Source organism: Myiozetetes cayanensis, unplaced genomic scaffold, assembly GCF_022539395.1.
Source record: "Myiozetetes cayanensis isolate MyiCay16 unplaced genomic scaffold, myiCay2020 scf1, whole genome shotgun sequence".
NCBI lineage: Eukaryota > Metazoa > Chordata > Aves > Passeriformes > Tyrannidae > Myiozetetes > Myiozetetes cayanensis.
Window position 1 is genome coordinate 86,734,437 of NW_026086604.1, and position 23,703 is coordinate 86,758,139.

General features: G+C 39.2%; 1 protein-coding gene across 4 annotated transcripts in view; it reads right to left on the minus strand.

The window, feature by feature from the left end:
• MAK (male germ cell associated kinase) overlaps window positions 1–15,578 on the minus strand; it is a 31,134-nt gene extending 15,556 nt beyond the window's left edge. For 2 of the 4 annotated variants that reach the window (XR_007628326.1, XM_050310521.1), the window contains exons 1-8: window positions 15,481–15,573; window positions 9,378–9,715; window positions 8,406–8,460; window positions 7,365–7,486; window positions 6,284–6,363; window positions 4,487–4,619; window positions 4,224–4,395; window positions 377–544 (exon numbers count right to left, since the gene is read on the minus strand). Coding sequence is in view for 3 of the 4 variants with exons in the window: in XM_050310521.1 (XP_050166478.1) it covers window positions 377–544; window positions 4,224–4,395; window positions 4,487–4,619; window positions 6,284–6,363; window positions 7,365–7,486; window positions 8,406–8,460; window positions 9,378–9,478 (831 nt within the window). In the remaining variant the exon portion in view is untranslated. Of the gene's footprint in view, window positions 1–376; window positions 545–4,223; window positions 4,396–4,486; window positions 4,620–6,283; window positions 6,364–7,212; window positions 7,257–7,364; window positions 7,487–8,405; window positions 8,461–9,377; window positions 9,716–15,480 lie in introns of those variants that run through there. The other 2 variants (XM_050310606.1, XM_050310728.1) reach the window with 2 other exon arrangements.
• Between the last annotated feature and the right edge of the window lie 8,125 nt (window positions 15,579–23,703).

Sequence of the window (23,703 nt, forward strand, 5' to 3'; positions counted from 1 at the left end):
GTTCACAAAAAACAAATTGTAGTTTTCAATAACACACTTTCCACAGATGGGGGAGGAAAAAAAAGGCAGCAGAAGTGACTTATAGAACACAACTGAGGAAACTTGTGGCTAAGCTTTTTCTCTATCCTGTATGGAGACTGTTTTAAAATATGCCAATACAACATTGCAGAAATAACTGAAGAGTTTATGGTGTCTGCTGAGCCAGGTTTACAACTTTCTCTCCTTACCACTCAATCTCATTCCCACCAAAGTGCTCAAAGCAAGGAGATGTTTCTGTGGCCACCAGTATTATGACAATCAAATGGTTTCTGTATCTACAATTTTTTAACAGTGCAAGAAAATTCAGCCTTATACTTAATTATTCATGTGCTCAGACCTGACTTGCTGTAGGTCTCTTCTTTGGATTCCAGTTTAGCATGTCGCTCATAAGCTGTATCGCTTCATTGCTTGCATTTGGGATAAGAGTTTTTAGGCTTATAGGGACGCATTGTGGGAAACGGAAATTCATGGCAGAAGCAAGGTGGTATCCTTCCGGCCAGTCACTCTGTTTTAAAGGAAAGAAAAATGAGTACTAAAAAAGAACAAAGATTATGTATCTTTGAAGTATTACATCAAAATTAATGCAGCTTGAGTCATGCTTGGTCTGCATGGCTCCTTGCTAAATAGCTGGAAACAGGCATTCCTATTATCCATTACAATTATTACAATGCTAGTGAAGGCAACATCAGCTTCCAGTTTCTGGCAGTCCTTCTCAAGCTCTCCTGTAGGTAAAGGTGAAACCATCATTGTGAATACCACACTTGGAAACATTCTATCTTAAGGACAAGATAGTGCATCATCCATAGATACCAAGAAGTACTACTTCTTTCTTCTCTCTAGAACAGCTATTTTATATGTTAGAAGAGGTATTTCTTCTCCTTTCTTCCAGTCCTCCTTTGTATAGGCTAAAGAAATCCAAACAATTCCTGGGTTTAGGCTTTTAAAGTTTTATTTCTTCTCTAGACTCTGATTTTTCTCTCTTGAAAAGGGAAACTTCAAACTGGATGTAATATAGCAAGTGAAACAGAAAGACTAGTTCTTATGTCAATGGGCAATACTCCTTTCTCGACACACTGGTACAGTAGTGGTCTTTATTGCAACAAAATACTCTTTACATAAATATACTATATACCTCTTATGGCCTCTTCTACAGATGTGTTAGCTGGAGAGTTATTCACAGATGTTTATGTAGCTGATTATTCCTGCCTAAGTACAGCACTCTACACATTACTTTTAAGCTACATCTCTAATTTTATTTAAAAAACCCTTTAAACACCAATCTTATTTTCTAACGTAACATCTTATTTTCTAACATCTAACATCTTATTTTCTAATCCTTCTCAGCCTATCTACCAACTTAAGAAGTAAAATCTATTCCATCAGAAGGCTTTCAATACAATTTCAAAAATTTCAGATGCAGAACCACTCATGAGTTCTATTCAATCTATCTTTAATTTTGAATGAGAACCAGTGAAGTTTACTCTCTGAAGAAGGCTTTCAAAAGAGGTATGGACTTGTGCATTTTGTATATAAATACGCTGATGAAGATGTTGTGAGGAACAGCATCAGAAACCTTACTGAAGACAAGGTATGATATTAGTGCTTTCCCTCCATCCACGAAGCCTTTTACACTGCTACAGGGCAAACTGGATTGATTTGATGGAATTTGGTCTTAAGATACCATGTTAGCTATTACTCATCTTACTATGTACAACAGTATTAGCTCTGCTAGCACAGTCCATGGTAACCAAAGAACTCAAATATAATTATAAACCACATCTGGTTAAAATAAGGTTTAAGACTTCAAGTGACTTCCTATTCCACCTCAGAAAATAGTTTGTTCATTTAAATTAATGGAGAAAGACTCTTTCCTCCTCCACTGCACTGTCCTCCTTTATTCAATTTGGTGACATTCTGTCTTCTAGAAGTAGTGATAAAGGAACAGTTTACAATGAAGTACCAAGGACTGAATGTTGAACTGGTGAAGTATAGGGATAGAGTGAAAAAAGTATAAGAGCAAAAATTAAAAATACATTTTTATTAAAAAAAAATATTAAAAGTGCACTATCCCTGCCAGTACTTGAATGGTGCAATTTATTTATAAAATAAATAAAGCAGTGTAATTTATAAAATAAAACAAAATGGTTGCCTGTCAATACTTAAAACACCTAAATTCACAGAAGTCATTAGTACAATATTATGGGCTTAAACACAGGAAGGCAAACTGGAATGAAATCATGTGCATAATTCCTCTAATTCCTTATTGTGGGATAATGGAATAAATGAAAATTTGTGTCTGAAAAAAAATACTATTTGTAAAACTACCTGCAAAATCAGACTATTAAAATAAGTACTTATGTTTTTCAGCGGAACAGTACTTCACTTGTAACAAATGCATTATTTGTTGTGATAATTCCTATAATAATATTTAAGTACTCCTCTTACACACCCTGAAGAATGCCTTAGAATTGTGGTAAGGAGAGAAAATTTCCAAGTCTGCCCAGCAGATGACAGGGGCACAAAGGAACTAATTACAGCTTCCTGATCCTAGAGGGCTGACTTACACTGTCTCTAACCCTTAGGATCTTTATTGGAGGCTACAGTTTTCTCTGAAATACTCAGCTGGTAATGCTCCCTGCTTTCCCAGGCAATAAGCTTTCTCGTCAGGGAATGGCAGACTCTAAACAGTCATAATTTGCTTCTGTTAACTACTTGTAAGGTTAGAGAAAAAACACAGTGGCCATCTCAGTGCTGCTCAGTCATAGCTCTACAAAATGCAAACCTTTCCCTGCGCTTCCAGAACTTGATGCATGGAAAAGGTTCCGGAAGCTAGCACATTGCTCTCTTTCACAGATATTCTTAACATACATCAAAATGTTCTTCTTAGTATCCTAGACTTGTGATCTGCTTAAGAAACTTCACATCTGTATTTGAAAACACAAGTCTTAAAATACTGCTCATATTGCGCATTATTTTGATGCATAACTGTGTCATGGCAAGCACTGTTCTACACATCATACCAATTTTCACTTAGTCTTCTAGAGTCAAGTTTCTCTTCCACAACATACCATCTATAACTCTCCACTTGACCTTTTACCCTCTACTCTGTCACGAGTTTGCACCTGTTTCTCAGTATGTTCTCTTGGATGTCTTCCCACCACTTTCAAGCTCTTCATGTTCTCTTCATGTTCCTAGCTAAGCTTAACCTATTTCTGTTTTAAGTTTTCACTTCCTTACTTCTCTATCGATAACAGCTCCATTATTGGACAGGAAGTATACTATATTTCACATCAGTAGAACATTAATGAAACTGATTTTTCTCTCCCACCCTTAGGTTTTTCCAGATCTAGAGACTCTGTGTTCAGTCAGTTATGTCACCAAGCTCTGTTTGTATCCACAAACTACTGACAGACATCTGCCATTTCTTACCTTAGTCACCAAAATTATTTAATAGTATGTGGGGTTTTTTTCAGTTTATTCAAAAATTTGAAGGTAAGCTTATTCTTTTCTTGCATGTTCACATACCCATTTGCTAAATGAACTTTTAAACTGTAGTAGATACAATTGCATCCATTTTTATATGCACTAACCAAACCTTCCTTGTATTTATCCCATCCAGAAAGTAACTGAAAAAAATTGTTTCCTCTCTAAAAGACTGCCCATTTTCCCTCCATTACTTCTTACTGCTAATAATGCTTATGAGATATCTATGTTTGAGATCAAATGTTTCTTCTATGCTTTAAAAAGAAGAAAAGCATAATTTGTCTTAATTATGGTATCTTCTACTAGCTCTAAATTCTGGGTGCCACCACAGAAAAACTGCACTTTCAGGAAGGGAAACCAAATTGGCTGTGACAAATGAAATCCTGGGAGACTTCTGATTTGCTTTCCAATATGAATAGCTTTAAATAACTAAATTAAACAATTTTATCTGGCTTTCATCAGAGGAAAACAAGGCTACACATAATGCTATGAAACACAGCAGGTGCTAATATACAACAAAGAACTAGCATTACATGCCATAATGGAAGCTTAAATGAAATACGGTTGAGAAAACCTTAAGCCTCAGGAAACTTACTAAAACAATAATTTAATATATATGTTCTGAAATATAGATAACACAGTGTTTTGTAAAAATTTGTTTGTTTTAAAAATACAACTGTAAGAGTATTTTTAAGTCTTACCTTCTTTGGAGTCCCCAGTACTTGGCAAATTTTGAAGATTTCATCTACTTCACTTGTGCCTGGGAAAAGAGGTCTTAGTGTGTATAACTCAGCCATTATGCTGCCAACTGCCCACATATCAATAGGTGAGCTATAGATAGATGATCTCAGCAAAACTTCAGGAGCACGGTACCTATGAGGATGGAAGGAAATAACAGGTAAATTAAAGTGGTAATAGAAAGGTAATTAGTTAAGCTAATGTATTAAATTCTTAGTATACTTACCACCTGGTAGAAACATAATCTGTATAAGGTGGCTGAGATCTTAGTTCTCTAGCCAAACCAAAATCTGCTATTTTCACAAGTTCTGGTCCAATACAGAGAAGGTTTTCAGGCTTCATATCTCTATGAAAAAATCCTATAGACCAAGAATGGCAAATCATCATGTAATCACTTCTTAAGCAGCAACTTATAAGAGAATAATCCAATATTTAGTTTGGGATGTTTTAGAAGAATATAGTCTTTTCCTGTCTTTTTATTTATTTAATTTATTTATTTAATATAAATTCAACATACAAAAATTGTAGCCCTCCCCCAAGAAGTGCACACATTTTCCCTCCAGTGATTATTACACCAACTGTTCTTAAATTAACAAATGTAAACAGCCATGAGCACACTAAGGAAAATGAATTTGCTATTGCAGCCACATCATATAGCAAACCAATTGCAGAACGAAACCTTTTGCAAAAACTACAACTGTTTTTCAGTTTTGGATAATGGAAAAATTAAGCATCTGACACACTTACTTGATTCATAAAATTGCTTGAATGATTTTTTTTTAACTAGTTATTTATCATTCTGAAAACAACGCTGAGATACAGACATATAAAAGATATCCAGATTCTGCTCAGGAATACTAATTACTAGTAATGCAGACACATAAAGTTTCTTCAGTGCTTTCTGTTGGCTTGAGCACCTCTGTACCTGGGCACCGGTTAAGTCGCTAAGCAAATCAATTCTGCTAATTAATTGGAACACACAGTTTGTTATATTACACATTAATTTGTTGGAAATTCACTTGCTAGAATAAGGCATTCAATTTCTGCACGCACAAATTTAAAACCACTCTAAAAAGTTGGCTGAAACTATTACAATGAAATGTAAATATTCAAATTTATCATACCTCTCATTCCCAAACACGGTCAAATCAAAATATTAATATTGTACCTTAAAATTTGAAGTTTTTCTTAAAATCTCATTTTCTCATTTATTTCATGGAGAAATGGGGAAGGAAAGCAGGATGCTAACAATCAGAGAACAGTATATGATCTTGATCAGAAAGACAAGAAAATGGCAATTTCTGGGTATGACTGGCCATTAAATTTGATAATACTGAACAGAACTAATTATTTATTTGAATTCATTAACAGGCCTTATCAGGGTACATGAAAGTCAATCAGACTTCACTAGGAACATTGTTTCGTATTTCATTTTCAGCTAATTAAGAGTTTTGCAAACTGTATGAAACTTTCTATTGTTGTGAGCACACTGCACCTCTTATTTAGACTGTGCCTGTAATTCCTAGAAACATCCCGTCTATTAAAATATTTAAATTCAGATTGTATTTGATAAGGAGATTGTTTGAATTTCTCAATGAACAAGTTATATTAATTTTTTTTATATGTAGGGTGTCATATTAGTTATAGTATCGCAACACAAAAGTATTGATGTATCAATGCTCCTTGATTAGATCTTTTTGAGGAAGCAGAAGTGTTTAGTATAGCACAGCATACAAGTTTCTATAGTTTGTTTATTCATCTGGTAGATAAGGCAGAAAGAACTACTGAACATTGGATTTTCCTCTTTCTTTTGGAAAGCATTGGATGTTGTTCATACAATTACAGGAAAACAAAGAGTAACTTGAGGCATGGTTTAAAACTGCACTATACTTGAAACAGGTAAGAATATTTTATTAGAGATAATTAATAGCCTTTGCTAGATATTTTTATTCATGTTATTTCTATGCACGATCTTCTTTTCCAAAAAAAGTGCAACACAGTTAAACTCTAGTATGAAACCTACCGTGTTTGTGGACGAAAGCCAGTCCTTGCAATATCTGATACATCATATTTCTGATGACTGACTCGGGGAACAACTTGTTTCTGTGAAGAAACAGAGTAACAACTTCACATAATCAAGGAAAAATAATGTATCTTCAGAACACACCTGCTTCTTCATTTTGTCTGACACATCATGAACCGATGAAAACAGACCCATCAAGTCTTCTGCACAAAGAAGTAAGCACTGTAAGTGCTGCAGAGGAACTTCTCAGCTGAGAGGTTCATGGTCCTATCTCTCTGTAGAAGCTGGCTGGCCAGCAGTGTGCTTGACCAGGTGAACATGGAATGAACAATAATGTAGCAAGGCAGACTTGGCACAGTGAGAACTGTGGTAGGGGTGTCACCCAGTGGTACCCTTAAGGGAACCCTGACTGAGAGCAGTGCTGCTCAGCTGCAAAGTAACTCTTGTGCTAATATCGCAAGCAGCTATCCCAGGACGTCAGCCCAAGAGCTTGGCACATTAGGAGGTAAAAGTGCATGACAAAGTCTGAAGGAAACACACAAATTACAGGCAAAAGCATTCAGCAAAGAAAAACAGGCAGGTCTTGTTCCAAAGTCCACCTTGCGAGTCTTGCTATGTACTGTTCGTCCAAGATTGCAACATCAGTGTTAGCCCATATACAGGTTGGTTTTATGAGCATGCATGCATGTACATGCACATGAGCATCCCCACATTAAGCCAAACCCATGAGCAAAAGTAGAACAAACAGTGCTTATCCAATCATTCATACATTAAAGTGAAGGCTATTAAAGAAAAAAAAAAAGTATTTGTAATTTCTCTCACAGGTCTACACAAAGGCATGCACACTACCATGTTAACAACTGATCAAACTTATTTCCAAAAGCATTAAAATAAACAATCTTGTAACACAGAGCAATGCAGAATTCTACCCTCAGATAAGCAGGTGCAGCAACTTCTGTTCACATCAATAGGGCTGCAAGAAGAGCCAAAACCAGAAATTCCAATGTGGTCTTCAAGGTAGTATGAGAATCATTAAATAAAGCATGACAGCACATTACTTGTTCTGTGAAAAAAGACATACCTATCCTTCATTAACTGATAGAGATTTTCCTTCATATATTCAAATACAAAGTAAAGGTGGTCGTTTTCTCTTATGACTTCTTTCAATTTTATTACATTGGCATGGTTTAGCTTCTTCAGAGACTGTAACAGAGCAAAATATGGCTTCAGATAACTCCACAGTGACCTTGATTCCTTATCAGAACTAAATTTTTAACATGTAAATTTCTAGCACAGAATACACAAAATATGTTCATCTGATACTCTGTTATTTATCTGGTAATGTCTGTTTCAAAGAACAACAAAATAGTAGTTTAATTTCAAAATACAACAAACAACTATATTAATAGTGGTTTAAATCTATTTATAGGGATTACATCAGAGCTAGAGTGAAGATTAGCATAAAAACCTAATTCCTTACAATGAAAGACAGATCTGAACCTGTAACAGCTCTTGCTCACTGAACTAAATAAGAAAACACAGCATCCTTTTTTTTTTCTTTTTGGCATGAAACTTTAATGAATAAGGATTTTTTTTTTAGATGTACTTTTTGGATATACTGATTATGTGAAACCTTCAATAAGTTAAATCTAAACTCCTTTGTTAGAGAGTTTTGTATATACAGAAAATGCCCAGATGCCCAAAACATAGAATTTAAGCTCAGGATTTCAAGTGTTATTCTATCATGTGGTTAGCCAAAAATCCCAGTGCTTTCTACAAATGCCCCAAACACAACATATAAACAATGGATATATAACTAGAAATCTGCAAATAAAATGAAAGAGCAGGATAGTCAACCACAGAGATACACACACACAAAATCAATTTCTTTATCTTCTCTCAAAGACAAGAGGCTTGGCTATGAGACATGGTCACTGCTTGAGAATAGTGGGGTATTCCACAAAGCAGCAGGACTTCTAAAAGTAAGAGCAGCCCATGGTTTTGTGAAATCTGTCAGCATTTAAAGAGTTTGGTCTTATGCTTGGACATTGTAGCTGCCGTTTTCCTTCATGCAAGCCTAGCAAGATACTTATTTTTAAACATGATCTGTTCACAACTTTACCTTGACTTCTCTCAAATTCATACATTCATCCCATGAATAGAACTTTCTTTTCATTCTGAAATACAATTCCGAGATAGAGTATTTTCAGTGAACAGTACAGAATGCTTTTAGAATAAAAAAATCAAACATGTTATTTCCTAAGTGCAGCATTACCTGTATTTTGACCTCAGTTTTAAACATACTAGCAAGATATGGAGAAACCTGAAATTCTCAGAAATTCTTAAAAAGCAAGTCAATCAATTATATTACCATTAACTTAGTGCAGTACATTCATGAATGAGAGAAAAGAGTCTCAGCAAGATACAATTTCTGGTATTTCAATTTATGCTTTATATTCTGCTTGCAATTCCCTAGGAATTTCGAGGGGAACTTCCCCATTCCTCTAATAAATCTTTTGTTGTTTTGGAATCATCTTTTGAGGCAAGTATGACAAAGCTCATGATTACACATAACACAACTGTATTAGATCCAAGGAGACAGCCTTTATTTACCTGACCAGATTGTTGCTGTTATTTATCACTGTAGCAACACATGAAACTTAATGCAATATTTGCAGAGACTGGGGGGTGGGAAGGTATTTTAAATCTACCCATTAAGATTGGTATTCTCACAAGTCATATAAATAAACTCCCTAATTAAGCAACTGCACATTCAGTTTTGCTTCTCCTTTGGTGTTAGCCTAACAACATTCTTAGAAGAAAGGATATTCAAACTGAACAAAAGCAGCATGCAATCTTATAAGCCAAGATAAATCAGTAACTTAAGCTAATGTGTCTCTCTATTGATCTGTTAACTGAAGTGTGACCCACAAGCATCTTATTAAACATCTTAATTAAAAAAAATAATTTTGTTAAGTTCCTTTTAAAAAGGGACATTTTTTCTAACCTACACAAATGAAAGACAACAATAAAGTTAAAAGTGAAAATCTTTAAGACTTTGCAAGTACCTTTACTGAATTGAGATGCTACATACCTTTTGATAGCCACAAGTTCTCCTGACTCGTTGCTCTTCCCCATCAACACACTGCCATAGGTGCCATCACCTAGTTGTTTCATAATTGTGTAACGGTTCATTTCTTTTAAGACTCAGAGAGCTGAAAGCTTATGAAATTCTCAATGTCTTCTGCTTTATTAAAGGATTCTATGCTCTTTGATTTTCTTCAGAGAAATCTTCTTCCAGACCACTTTATGTTGGTGAATGCTTCTCATAACATAGCAGGATATTCACTGGTCTCCCTCAAACTTCAGTTACTTTGAGATCCAGATATGAAGTATAAGAGACACAAGAACATGGTCATTCTCACATAGAGCCTTAAAATAAAAAAAAAAAAAAAAAGAGTAAACTACATAATTTTCCAGGATTTTAGAAAAGAGACGCTACTATTTGTATCAAACTACCCCTCCAGAACTGGATATGTTCTTTAAATAGAACACTTGATTGTCACTAGTACCTTTAAATCCTTCAAACCACAGAAGGTGCCTACTGTAAGATTAGGGTTAGAGTAAGCAGCGACTGGAGAGCTAAGATTACTGTCATAATTCTCTAGAACAAGAAAAGTGTGTTTTAGGCTGGTGTATTCTGATGGAACTCCTTACTCTGAATTTGCAGACAGTAGCAGCTTCCTGATCTGTAACAAAAGCACAGTTTGAACTTTGGATAACATAAGAACCCAAATTTTGCACAGGGTGCCATTGTAAACCTGGGGTCTCAACACTATTTTGGACTGGTAGTGAAAGCAGGATTTCTGTGCTGAAAAAGTGAATGAGGAAAGGAGGTAAGCAACAAGATAACCACTTCATTCTTCACTAAGGTAAACCGAATTGCTATAAATTTACTTGGATATCTTGCTCTGAAGTTTCCATAATTCTTAGACACAGTAATTGCTCAAGAGTTAAGTTTATTCTTCAGTTTTACAAGGCCTGCAGAGAGAAGTATAGAGTTCACATGCATGGGTATGAGAGACTAAATCCGAGTTGTCATTCAGAAAAGTATTCACACTGAGCAACGCTGAATCATCATCTTTGAATATACTTAAATCGTAATTTGAATCCTGATCCAAACTTGAATCTGAACAGCAGCTTTCATTATACGCAATACCATCACCAATGCGTCAGATGAAGGCCAGTTGCCATAGGTCCTATGCACAAATCCTAAATTCCAACCAAGCACTGGTTGCACTTTGGACACAATCCTAAAAATCTGACGTTAAGGCACTCAGGCAAACTCACAATAGTCATCCACTTTTTTAGGCAGGTCTAGGAAAAACTAACAACCTATCACTGTACCACTTACTCACCATAACCTAAATGCCAATACACAAACAAACCACTGAATGCTAACCAAGTAACAGCATTATCTCTACCTTTTGCCTCTGCTGTCTGAAAATACAAAATATAGTTCAAGTCAACAAAGCACAGGGTCAGCCTACCTTTATAGGAGACGCAGAATTCAGCGTGCAACTCTGTACTCCTTAGCCTTATGCCAGAATTAGCTACAGGCTGGCTTGTCCAAACAGATTAAGGAACTCAAATTCAGCTGATAACAAGCCTCAGGCCTGAGATTTACAGGCCTGGCAAAATTTAACAGTAAAACTGGTCTCTCTCGAGTGTGAACAACGCATTCTCAACTAGACTAGCCTGCTCTGCAAGGGAAACATCTGCCTGGACAATAGAGCAATGTTTCTAAGCTACTATTAGTTGAAATGCTGCTTCCTCAGAGCAGTTGTAACACACAGTGTTACTCCTTATTCCTTGTGTTACCAGGAAGGAATCTCACATCAGCTGTCAAGATGCCAGTAACAAGTGACCTAGTAGATGTAGAAGTGACCTAGTCACAGTCTATAATCTTTGCACCAGACAACCACCACTTTGGCATTGAAAACTACAATGATGTTTTTATACACACCCCTCTACCCCTCCCCTCCAAAGCCATCGCTATAGTAAAATATGATTTCTGGTTATAAATAGCATATTCTGAAACAAAGCTAAAAATCTGACTTAACAAAAAGTAGCAATCATAGACATCTCAAGTTGTAACTGGATTTTAAATTGGACTTTCATATATTGAAACCTATTGGTTTTTTATCAGAGTTCAGCTTTATATCTCATTCTCCAAAATGCCTGCACACACTCTAGTCTTTAATACCTTCAATACTGCCATTTCTTCAACAAGGTTACTTTTTTACTCCAGTAATAAGCAGATGATCAAGTGTTTACTCCAAGATACATTCTGCACATACGTCTTCCAAGTTGTCAATTGTTGATTTTACGTATATATTAAAAAACCAAATCAACATAAAAACATTCTGAAGGTATTTTTATACCCATTTTAAAACACAGCATCACATTTAAAGCATCATCAGTGCTAAACTGTGTATGCATTTTGTGAATAGGTATACATAGGCATATAACATGAAGTAAACTTAAATGTAATAAGTTTTGGGTGCCTGTGTTTCTCTGTTTCAACAAATATCATTGTACATTGCTTAAGGCATGTTTCTTGGAGGGGAGTTTGCAAAATCTGCCAAAGATGGCCCTAGCTTGAACTCCTGAAGTTACATTAAAAATCTGGAGAATTTGCACACATTTAATTTTCAACCTTTTCCTCTCTAACAAAGCAAACTAAAAAAAAAAAAAAAAAAACCAAGATGAAAACCTCTGTATTTGCAATAAACAGACCAAGACCTAGACACAAATCTCAAGTTTTGACCTTTAAGGTCTCTAATTTTGGTGCCTAAATCCTACCAACTTTCCAAGTAATTTTCTTTAGAGTGTATATTAATCCCATGCTTTTATAATTATTCCTTTTGTACAATTCTAATATTTTGGTATATGCCCTTGAAACGACATCACATAAAGTAATTCTCCCCTCCAGAAGTTCTTTGTCATATAATACATCACAGACCCAATTGTGCATTTTGTCTGTTCTGTAATATATTTTATTTCCTTATTCCTCTTCTCCTGTATATTGTAATTTATAGGGCACAAAAACACTTAATCAAGTAAAGTATAGAAAAGTCAACACATTCCTTCAATAATCAAATGGAAGTGTCAAATCTACCTTATGGAAATTCACAAAACAAGGTGTGAAAACTATGTACCCTGGTAACAATGTTTATGTATTGTCTTACCTGCCTCCACAGCTGATGCATGCTAGGCCATTCCACTAATGACTCTCATTAAAGAGTTGTCTTGGCACTTACAGTTTACAAAAAAGAGGCAAACAATGGAACTCTTATAGTGAGACATCATCAAATGAAAACTAGCCAAATGCAGGGGGAAAAAATCGACTGCAGGATCACACTTGACTATAAGCTCTTTTCCAGCTTTTAAGAGAATACATCCGTCATACACATGTATCTAAAAAACCTGACAGCGTTCTTTGGACACTAAGTGGTCAATTTTACAGCAATGGTAGGGCACACTGTAGTCTGTAGGAAATGCTGGAGGGTGACAGAGGTTTGCTGACCAAAAAAAGGCAGCACTGGGTCCTGCAAAACTTACTGCCACCACCCACCCATCTTAGAACAAACAAATGGGGCTGCCAAGCACTTGCATTTTTCAGCCTGATCTGATATCAGGGTCAGGGGCTTCTTTCACTTTTACTGGAGTTACAGAGCACAATGAGTTAGAACCTAAATGCTCTAGAGATTCACATTTCACTATGGACTTTTGCATACTTTGCACTTTAAACCACGTGTACCCAGCTTAGGTGAAAATTTTTTTCTCAGTGGTCTCTCTATATTGTCTTTTTCAAATCTGCACTTCGGTTTTCTCTTTTTTACTGACCTGAGGAAAAGCAAGGGCTCAATCTATCTTTTCTGGTTAACACAAGCCTCTGAAGTGGCCTTTGCCATTCTAACGCTTATATACTATTATTTCCCCAATGATATGAAGCTCTAAAATGTAAAATTTCCATAATAGTCAGCTACCAAACTGGAAAGAGAAATCCTGCTCTAAACAACAGCTTGTTTTATACTCTTAATGACACACTGTGCATAATCTCTTCACATAGGATTAAGGAAGGATTAAAGCAAGGGACAACTAGAGGACAAAATACAATAGCTTGACAGAATCTATAATTTGTGTAAATTTAGAGGATCTGAACAAATACTAAGTGATTTAAGCAAAACTTTTACTATATTAATGGTGCTTTAAGCACTAGCAACAACTTTAAATTGTTTTATTTGTCTTCATTACATTTCAAAATGCAATGAATAGCAGCAAATCAGCTGCATTTCTTCTGTACAAGTGCTACGCATTACCAACTATTTCACAGTTGCCTGCTAAACAGGCTACTCTCAAATAAATAGAAACTAGGATATATGACTCAACAAAGACCTTTCTACACAGATAAGCAGAACATCCACGACTCAATTTCACCAACCTGTTACAGTAATCCTGAAATCACCAAAACTGTTCGCTGAGGATAGTACTATTCTCGATGATCAAAACTGGCAGTGCTGCACATTACAGAATGTATGCTGATACAAATTTTAAAAGTAAAACAAGAAAACCTAAACTCAACCACTAACAACAAACAATTTGTTGCTACATGAACCTTCTTGGTAGTGACTGTATATTACTAAAGCTGACAGCAATCAGATCCCATGACAGATGGTTCCAGTTCTAGAGATTAACCCCAAATCCATTACTCTAATCAAAGACCAGCAGTTATTTAAAAGCCTGACTCTCAGCTGCAAGAAAGAAGTCAATAGTATTGACAGTAAATACTTGTACTTTTAAATAGACTGTCTTAAATAAATTTTTTTAAAAGTCTATTCAAAAGTCTAGTATATTGTTTCATTTGTGTGAATCAGGCCTTTAGGATAGGGCACATCAAAAAGGAAGAATTCAAGTTTGCTCTGAGTATTTTACCTTTTCTTCCAAACCAGCTTTGGTTTCAAACCAAAATGATTCACAACAACTTTGTCAGGATGTTTCATCCATGCCAGCAAGGCTACCTTTTCCCACCCCCATGAAACCTCTTCCCGTGATGCAGTAAGCAGTACAACAAATTTCAGGACAGCAATGGTTTCAGTGCTGCTGGACCTTGAAGTCTCCAGCCTTGCACAGTGGCCAGAAGGAACATGAACTACTCATCTTTCAGCATCTACACACCACTGTAAGTTTCAATAAATCACAGAGTCACACAATTGTTAAGGTTGGAAGGGACCTCTGAAGATCATCTAATCCAACAGCCCTGCCAAGGCAGGATCACCTAGAGCAGGTTACAAAGGAGCATGTCCAGGTGGGTTTGGAATATCTCCAGAGAGGGAGCCTCCACGACTTCCATTGGCAGCCTGTTCCAGTGCTCTGCAACCCTCAACGTAAAGAAGTTCTGCCTCATGTTGAGGTGAAATTCCTGTGCTTTAGTTTATGGCCATTGCTCCTCATCCTGTCACTGGGCACCACCAAAAAGTCTGGCACCATCCGCTCAGCACCTGCCTTTGAGATATTTATATGCATTAATGAGATCCCCCCCTCAGTCTTGAGAATGGAAACAAGTGCCTTTTTCCACTTTAGTTGCACCTGATGACGTCCAGTCACCTCCCAAGAGAGCATTTACACACGCTCACAGCAGGAAGGGGAGCACAGCACTCCTCACGCTCACTCCGACCACGCAACTCAGCACCACTGGCCTGCAAGTTTCACCCCGCTTCTCCCAAACAAAAATTCACCTCCTTTCATTAACCCCTGGGCATTTCAGGCCATCAAAAGGCCCGGACCTGACCTACTGAAGCCAAACCAGGCAGGATCCCTGCCTCTGCAGGCTGCACACCCAAGCAGCGCCGTCTGTCCCAGCCCCAGCACTACAGCAGGGCAGCTCCCTACACACGCGAGTTAAGCCCACCAGCGAGCCGGCCCACCCCAAACCAGCCTGGGGGTCGGGAGCAGCCGTCCTCCTCTTCAGGGGATGGATGACAGCCCCCACCGAGGCTGTTCCCGCCCCAGCTTAACCCGGCACCTCCTTCATCCTGGGGAGGACCCCCAAGACGGCCCAGCCCCCGGCTGACGAGGAGACCCACCTCTCTCCGACCCTCCCCGCCGCCCCCAGAGCGCGGCCGCCCACTCACCGCGGCGCTGCGGGCGGTGCCACCGGGCGGTCCCCGCCGAGCCCCCCGGCCCGCCCGCCGCCTCTCCCGGCCGGGCCGCTCTGCCCCGTCGCCGGGGCGACGGCCGGGGCGGGACCCGCCGCCGGCAACGCCCCGCTCGCCGCGGTCACACGGGGCGCGGCAGGCGGGGCGCCGGGGGGGGGTATCCCAGCCGGAGCGGGGGGACGGGGGAAGGTGGGGTGAACCCCGCCGCGGGAAAAGCGGGGACGGGCCCCACCGCTGCGGGGGAGCGAGCGGTGCACAACGCGATGCGAGCTGAGCATGGACGAGGAGAGCCACGTCACGGGCTCCCTGAAGGTGGCACCGTGGTACGCGAGATGGTTTTCAGGCTGTCTTTACTATCGTTACTGTTAATGGTAATGATAAATTATATATTAAATATAGAATTTGTGCTCTGGTGAGACACCACCTAGAGTACTGCATCCAGCTCTGGCGTCCTCAACACATGAAGGACATCGACCTGTTGGAGCAAGTCCAGAGGAGGGCCACCAAGATGATTGGAGGGACGGAGCACCTCTCCTGCGAGGAAAGCCTAAAAGAATTGGGATTGTTCAGCCTGGGAAAGAGAAGGCTTTGGGGTGACCTAATTGTGGCCTTCCGGTACCTGAAGGGAGCCTACAAGAAAGATGGGACAAGACTATGTACAAGAGCATGTAATGAGAGGACAAGGGGGAATGGGTTCAAACTGAAAGATGGCAGATTTAGATTAGATATTGGGAAAAAAAATCTTTACCATGAGCGTGGTAAGGCACCGAAACAGGGGGCCCAGGGAAGCTGTGGATGCCCCATGCCTGGAGGTGTTCAAGGCCAGGTTGGGTGGGGTTCTTCAGCAACCTGATCTAGTGGAAGGTGTCCCTGTCCATGGCGTGGGGGTTAGAACTAGATTATCTTAAAGATCCCTTTCCAACCCAAACCATTCTGTGATCCTATGATTCTCTGAAATAAAGCTGCTAGCTAAGCTGCTGTGTGGTTAGCATTTGTATGTAAATTCCCACCTCTGGTATTCACAGCTGTAATGAAACCTGAGGGATTTTTTTTTTGCCCCTAGCATTTGTTTTATTATTACTATTGTTATTTATAGTAAGCAATTTATTGAAATGCTAATACAGATACAGGGGAGAAACTTTGAATGCTGTATGTATTCTAAAACATTAGTATTTCTATTACGAAAATAATAATGAACTTTCTTCACGGTCCTTTGTAACCTGCCCACTCCAGTGTCTGCAGAAGGCATGGTTAATAAAAATTGCATATTTAGTGTCTGAGTCAGAGAGTACTTTTGACAGGGAAGTCTTGTTTTAAGCTACAATTCTTAACATTAGTTTGAACTTCCTATGTTCTAATGTTTTTGAGAGTGAGCGGCAAGAAAAGGAGGAGATTATTTCAACACAATAACTACTAGTAGCACCATGGAGGAAAAGATAGAAAATTGTTTTAGAAATTCAGATTCCTATCTGCTTCACCAAGCTGAGCGAAAATGGGAAGCTGTCTTCATTGTATTTTTGGTGTTATTATATTTTTGTTTCCCCCTCTCTCTCATTAACTGGTGTGGTAACTTTGTGATGGTTTAAGAACTGTTGACAGATTAATTGATTCTACTTCAAGTCAACTGGGTGGAACGTGGTGCTACGGGAATCAGTTTTCTGGAATCCAGAGGATTTGACCACTTGCACATAGTTTGCTGAAATGAAAGTACAAGAAAACAACATTATATTTTCTGAAACAAAATATGCCTGCTTCCTTTACTGAAATAAAACATCAGAGGTAAAATGAAGTTCAAAGGTGAGACTTGGACATGAGAGAGAAGGTGACATAACCCACAGGATATCTCAGGCAGAGATTCAACAGGAGTTGATTGTATGTAGCAAAGCATTGAACCATGCAGCAACCAGTAGAAATGTTTTCGAACACTATTACATGTATACATTACATCTGTGGAAGTAACTCTCCACTGCCAGTGGAAATGACACAACAGCAATGTCCCCTCCCTACCCTTGTGTCCTTTCCTCACTCTACAGTTCAGCAATGTCCCATGACTGTCATTCTTTCCTAGTGATGGGGTCCCTCTTCCTCCAATGGTGCTGCCACCCAATTTCATAGACTCATGGAATGGGTTGGGTTGGAAGGGATCTTAAAGATCATCTAGTTCCAACCTCACTGCCCTGAGAAGGGGTACCTTTCATGAGATGAAGTTGTTTAGAGTCCCACCCAACCTGGCCTTGAACACTTCCAGGGGTGGAGCATCCACAGCTTCTCTGGGCAATCCGTTTCAGTGCCTTACCATCCTCCCACTTTCTTCCTAAGATTTAATCTAACCCTCTCCTCTTTTAGTTCAAAGCCATTCTCCCCTTGTCCTCTTACTACAAGACCTTATAGAAATAAAAAATAAAAATCATAGAATTAACTGTGTTAGAAGAGACCTCCGAGATCATCAAGTCCAACCCTTGATCCAACCCCACTGTGATTACTAGATCATGGCACTCAGTGCCACATCCAACCTCGTCTTAAAAACCTCCAGGGACAGTGAATCCACCACCTCTCTGGGCAGGCCATTCCAATGCCTGATCACTCTTTCTGTAAAGAACTTCTTCCTAATATCCAACCTAAACCTCCCCTGACAGAGCTTAAGCCCGTCCCTCTCCAGCTCTCTTGCAGTACCTCTTTAGGTACTGCAAGATGCTATAAGGTCCCTCCAGAACCTTTTCTTCTTCAGGTAGAATAGCTCACCTCTCTCAGCCTATCTTCTTAAGAGAGATGCTCCAGCCCTCTGATCATCTCTGTGGCCCTGCTCTGGACTTGGTCCAAAAGATCCATGTCTTTCTTATGTCCCCAGAGCTGAACGCAGCACTCCAGATGGGGTCTCACAAGAGCAGAGTAGAGGGGCAGAATCACCTCCCTTGACATGCTGGCCATGCTGCTTTTGGTGCAGCCCAAGATACAATTGGCTTTTTGGGCTGCAAGCTCACACTGGTGGGTCGTGCTGAGCTTCTCATCAAACAACTCCCCTCAGTCTTTCTCCTCAGGGCTGCTCTCCATCCATTCTTTTCTAGCCTGTGTTTGTCCTTGAGATTGCCCTAACCTGTGTGCAGGACCTTGCACTTCCCAGAATCACAGAATATTCTGAGTTGGAAGGGATCCACAAGGATCATCAAGTCCAACTCTTAAATGAATGTCCTATACAGGGATCAAACCCACAAGCTTGATGTTATTGGCACCATTTTTTAACCAACTGTCTAGGCCTTATTGAACTTTATGAGGCTCACACAGACCCACATCTCAAGCCTGTCCATGTCCCTCTGGATGGCATCCCTTCCCTCCAGCATGTCAACTTCACCACTCAGCTAGGTGTTGTCGGCAAAGTCGCTGAGGGTGCACTTGATTCCACTGTCCAGGTCACTGACAAAAATGACAATGCTTTGGGTTGCTTGTTCAGCACTTCTAGTCTAATTACAGCCACTTATAAGAGATCTCGCACAAGCAAGGAATCTGATGTTTAAATAATTTCTGAATTAGTTTTGCATAGGTGAAACACTTTTAAGTCTAAATTCTGTTACCAGGACCTTGTGTCTGTCAGTTGTTGGTACTTTTTGTAATGCTCCCCAGCATTTCACACGCATGAAGAGAGAACAGCTATAGACAGAACCAGCCAGTGTTTAAGCTAGACTGACACATGGTGCGGAGTTGCAGGATAAGCACTGCAAGCCAGTCACTTAACACTTCATTTTGTCACGAAGACAGGAGAGAGGTGCTGTTCTGTGCTTTTGCTGTGAACCAGGAAACTGAAGGAAAGACAACAGGCTGGAACAAAGAGACCCAGGAACCACAGTGGTATTTGTGAGCCCTGCTAAAGGACCTCTGAGAACATCCTCATGCACCTGCTTCCCTGCTTGTTTTACAAAACAACAGAAGCAGACTCACTTCTAATTTTCTGTTGAAAGAACCGTCTTGGGTTGTGGTCCTTAAAGGTGTTGATGGTTTGCTCAAATGCCAGCCAAAATAGCTGAAACTGGCTTTTCCCAAGCACCGTCACAAGTGCCAACATGCACATTGAAGCCGATAGAGACTGTGTAAACTTCATTTTTCTGCTTGTTTGAATGAGTTTGAGCCAAAGGAGTGATGTTTCTCTGTGGTACTTACTAGCACCTGTATCATCCCACTGATCTTTGTGTTGCATGTGGACTCCTGTGAGCCTATGTAGGTGCTGTGTTGAAATGCGCTCTCCATTTTGTGCAATCTCAGCTCTAGCACTACGTAAACGGTACCTCGTTCACTCTCCCTTTGACTGTGAGTGACAGGCAGATACTTTATACAGCTAGAACACAGAAGGCAGTAATCCAGCCATCGATAACCACCATATAGCAGTCTCATTACTTCTTAGGGAGAGACATTTTAACAGGCCTAGACTAACTTTTCACTCTGCGTGTTGGGAGCAACTAGTCCAACACTAAACATCTCAGTTCTCCCCTTTTCATCTGGATGTGACTTCTACTGATATGGGTGGGAATGTCATGAACTTTCCTAAATGAATCCCTAGAGCTGCATTGGGCATCCTGCTGAATGATGTCTCTCAGGAAACATGATCTACTTTTGTGAAAGCTGTCTTGGCTGTATTAGATAGCTTCCCCCAAAAAGGCATTAAGAAAAAAACTAGAAATCCAGAACAAAACCTGGAAAATCCCCAGGAAAAAAAAAGTCTCAAATTATATTCTACTATGTTACGTTGGTGGTTTCCACCCCTGGAGCTCAGAGGAGTGTCTCTGTCTTTAAAGATGATAGTTTGTACCCCAAAACAAGGAGATGAACTACTTCAAGTACAATAAGCCCAAAACACCCAAGTTGCCTCATGCCTTGTTTGTATGTAGCGTGTAGCATATTTTAAAAGCCCAGAAGTAAGTTGCTTTCAGAAGAGGAGCAATGGCTAAGCAAATTGCTCAGACTCTCACCAGAGGTCTTTGGCATGACTGGATGCAGAGCAACACAGTGTGCCAGGCTCTGTCCTCCCACCACGAGGAGATGGGACCATGAAAAGATGCCCACACATATTTGCATCTGTCAGATTTGTGACACATGACTGCATTTGCTGGGTACACAGTTATTATCACGCAGCCTCTTGTCTCTGGGAGGCATCCATTCAACACTTGTGCTTTTAAACTTTGTCATTAAGAGGCTGCTGTTTTGGTAGAAAGGGCAGCCTCAGCATATGGAGGCAGATGGTACTTTACCTCAGTAGGGCCCTTGTAACTCATATGAAGCCAGAGCCCCAGGAGGCTGAGATTTGAAAGCACCTTTCCCCCCCGCTCCCTCTGTGACTTCGCCATAACAACAGGAATTTGTTAGATGAAGACGTCTGCTGCAGCACAGGATGCGGGTTGGCAAAGGGCTCCTCTCGTGTGCTCAAGGCAGGACCAGAAAACTGAAATGTCCCTTGAAAGGGACAATTAATGGAAGAGAAGGTGCTTACTCAGGGACTGAAGGGAGTGCTTCTTGCTTCAGAATGCTGCTTTGCCTGAGTAACATGCTTTTAAAGTCAATCCTGCAGCTGTGTAAACCTACAAGGAGGCTTTCAATTTCAGCTTTTTTTTTGTTACAGAAGCTCACATTGCCTTTACATATTTTGAAGAAAAAACTATTCTACAGCACTACATTTATCCATCTGATCTTCTAAATGAAAAAGGTAACATACAGATGTCGCATCCCAGACACTTGTATATGAAAGGGAGCAAAGTGAAGAAAGACTGCGATAACCTTTACAGTGGTTTTATTTGTTCTAGTGCTACAGACGATGCAGCGAGGTAATCGCTACCATAGCTTTTTCTCACTGTGTGTAACGAGCTATCATGTTTATTAGAAATAAATCCACACCCTAAAAGTAGCATCTTAACACAAACAAATGCATTTTCTTTACTGGTGTACAAAGTTCTCTTAAAAGGCTGTGTTTAATTGCATAGCATAATGATTTAAGCATACAGCTACAGTGACAAGTTTTATACTAGTAATAGAAACAGCACTCAACCCCTACAGGTTGCCTGAATGTTGTAATAGCATGTAATGTTTTAATAACTGTTGCTTGAGTTGTGCTTGACTAACTCCTCTAAAATCAATATAAAATGTAGCAATTTACACCTTTGAAATTTTCCTCAATTTTCACCAAAAATTTTTCCTTCTAGATTTTTTAGTAATTTTCTTTTGCATTATTCTGCTCTTATGCTTTTTTCTCTTTAAACTTATAAGGCTGTAAATCTTGATTTGTATTCTACATGTCACTTGCCTCTCAGTTCTGTAAGTGTGTTATGTAATCCTAAACTCTAGAAGTCTCATCAATCTTTCTGGGTAGAAAACTCCCCCCCCCCTCCCATTTTTTTAGTTATCATTATTATTTTTTAATGTTAGTATATGGGCTAATTATCAAACTGATGTTGTTCAGCTGAATCTGTTTTAATCAGCAATTTAAAACATCAGGTAGAAGAATTGCCATAAGAGTTTAACAAAAGCCAAGTGAGATACACAGCAAATACACTAAAAGATAAGGCAAACCTGCTGGACATGAATTAATTTAGTCTTTTTCTGAATTCCATCTTCATGTGGCTTGAATTTTTAAAGTGCTGAACAATCCACTGCTGAAACAGGATGCTATTAACTAAATTCCTGCAAGGTTAATTTAACATGTCAGACTGGATGCATTGCTTTCACAAAATTACAAAAAGAAAGAAAATATTCAACATCAGAAACAATTATTTTAAAAACTCAGTTATTTGTACATTGTGCATTGCAAGTAAAGTTTATCAGTTTAATGATGGCTTCAACACACAGAACCTTATAATTCTAACTAGCCAGGTGCTCACATTAGTTTATATGATGCTTTGTTTTTAACCATGATTTCATGTTTAATGAAAGAATACAGTAGCTTGCTGTTACTCAAAACATGGCAAAAATATACATCAAACATTTTAAAAAAAACAAACCCCAAAACTGAGTCTCCAAGAAGTTAAAGATACCTGGCAACTTAATAATAATGATACCGAGAGGAAATATTTTAACCCTGACCAATCCCCTGTGTCTAGTTAGCTCCCTTACTTGGCACACGCAGTTTGGGTGCAGGTTCTATTTCCCAGCACTAGTCAGCTTTCAAAATATCTAGCTTTTAAACCAGCAATGCTCCTCTGTTTTTTTCTTCTTCATGGATTAATGAAGAATTAGTTCATTCAGCTAAGAATTTGGGGAGGCATTCCCTTAAGTTTTTTTTGGTTTAGTTTGGAGTGTCTGGAGATCTTGTTTTCTGAGCTCTGTTTGCTGGTTGCTTCATTTCCAGAGCAGTGCTGTCATGGGGAGCTATGACTGCAGAGAATAAAAATGACTAGAAGTCCCTTGGAGGACAAAGAAAGACTTAATAGAGATGGAGTGCAAAAAGGGTGCTAGGGAAGGTACATTCAACACTGACCTGCACTAGTAAGCAGGGAGGACATTGCATTTTTAGACAGGATGGAGTTGTATTCACGGATAAAGTGAATTCTGCAGCAATATCCATGCAGTATTGGTCTGACCAGTTTGCCAAACCCCTTCAGACAAAAAGTGCTTTCACTGCAAATGGTTTTCAGGACCATGTATGTTAACCCTGACACCTATGTGATGCTGAGTGTGCTTGGTAAGAGTTATCTGAGCCTTCCTGCCTCCAGGTTGAGCGGATCAGTTCTTGGTATGGCTGTGCTGTGCTGTGCTGGGCTGTCCTCTTTGCATAGAAAGACTGGACAGTCTGTACTCTTGATATAGGGGATCAAAAAGCAACATGAAGTCAGCATGTTTCATTTCTCAGGTTTCAGTTTTTCCATTTCTCATTTCAGAGAAACTTATCTGGTCTTTCCATTCATCAAAAGGATCACAGCAGATAAATGGCCCATTTAGGTGAATTATTCTGCAAATTGCCTTGCTTTCATTTCTTTTATTTCTTTCTGTTCCTACCATTTCTTTCAGTTGACTATAATCTATAGCCACCTTCCTTCATCTTTTTTCCATTCCCTGATTAGCATTTCTTTCTTACAGATGGACTGTTTTCTCTCAAACCTTGAGGAATCTGGCAGGAGTTGTAGCTATGAGCAGATTGCACTTGCTGTCAAATGAGGCTGTCGTCTTCCAGAGACGCTGCACCTCCACATTGCCTTCTCCCAATTGTGTTTGGGGCTCAGTTCC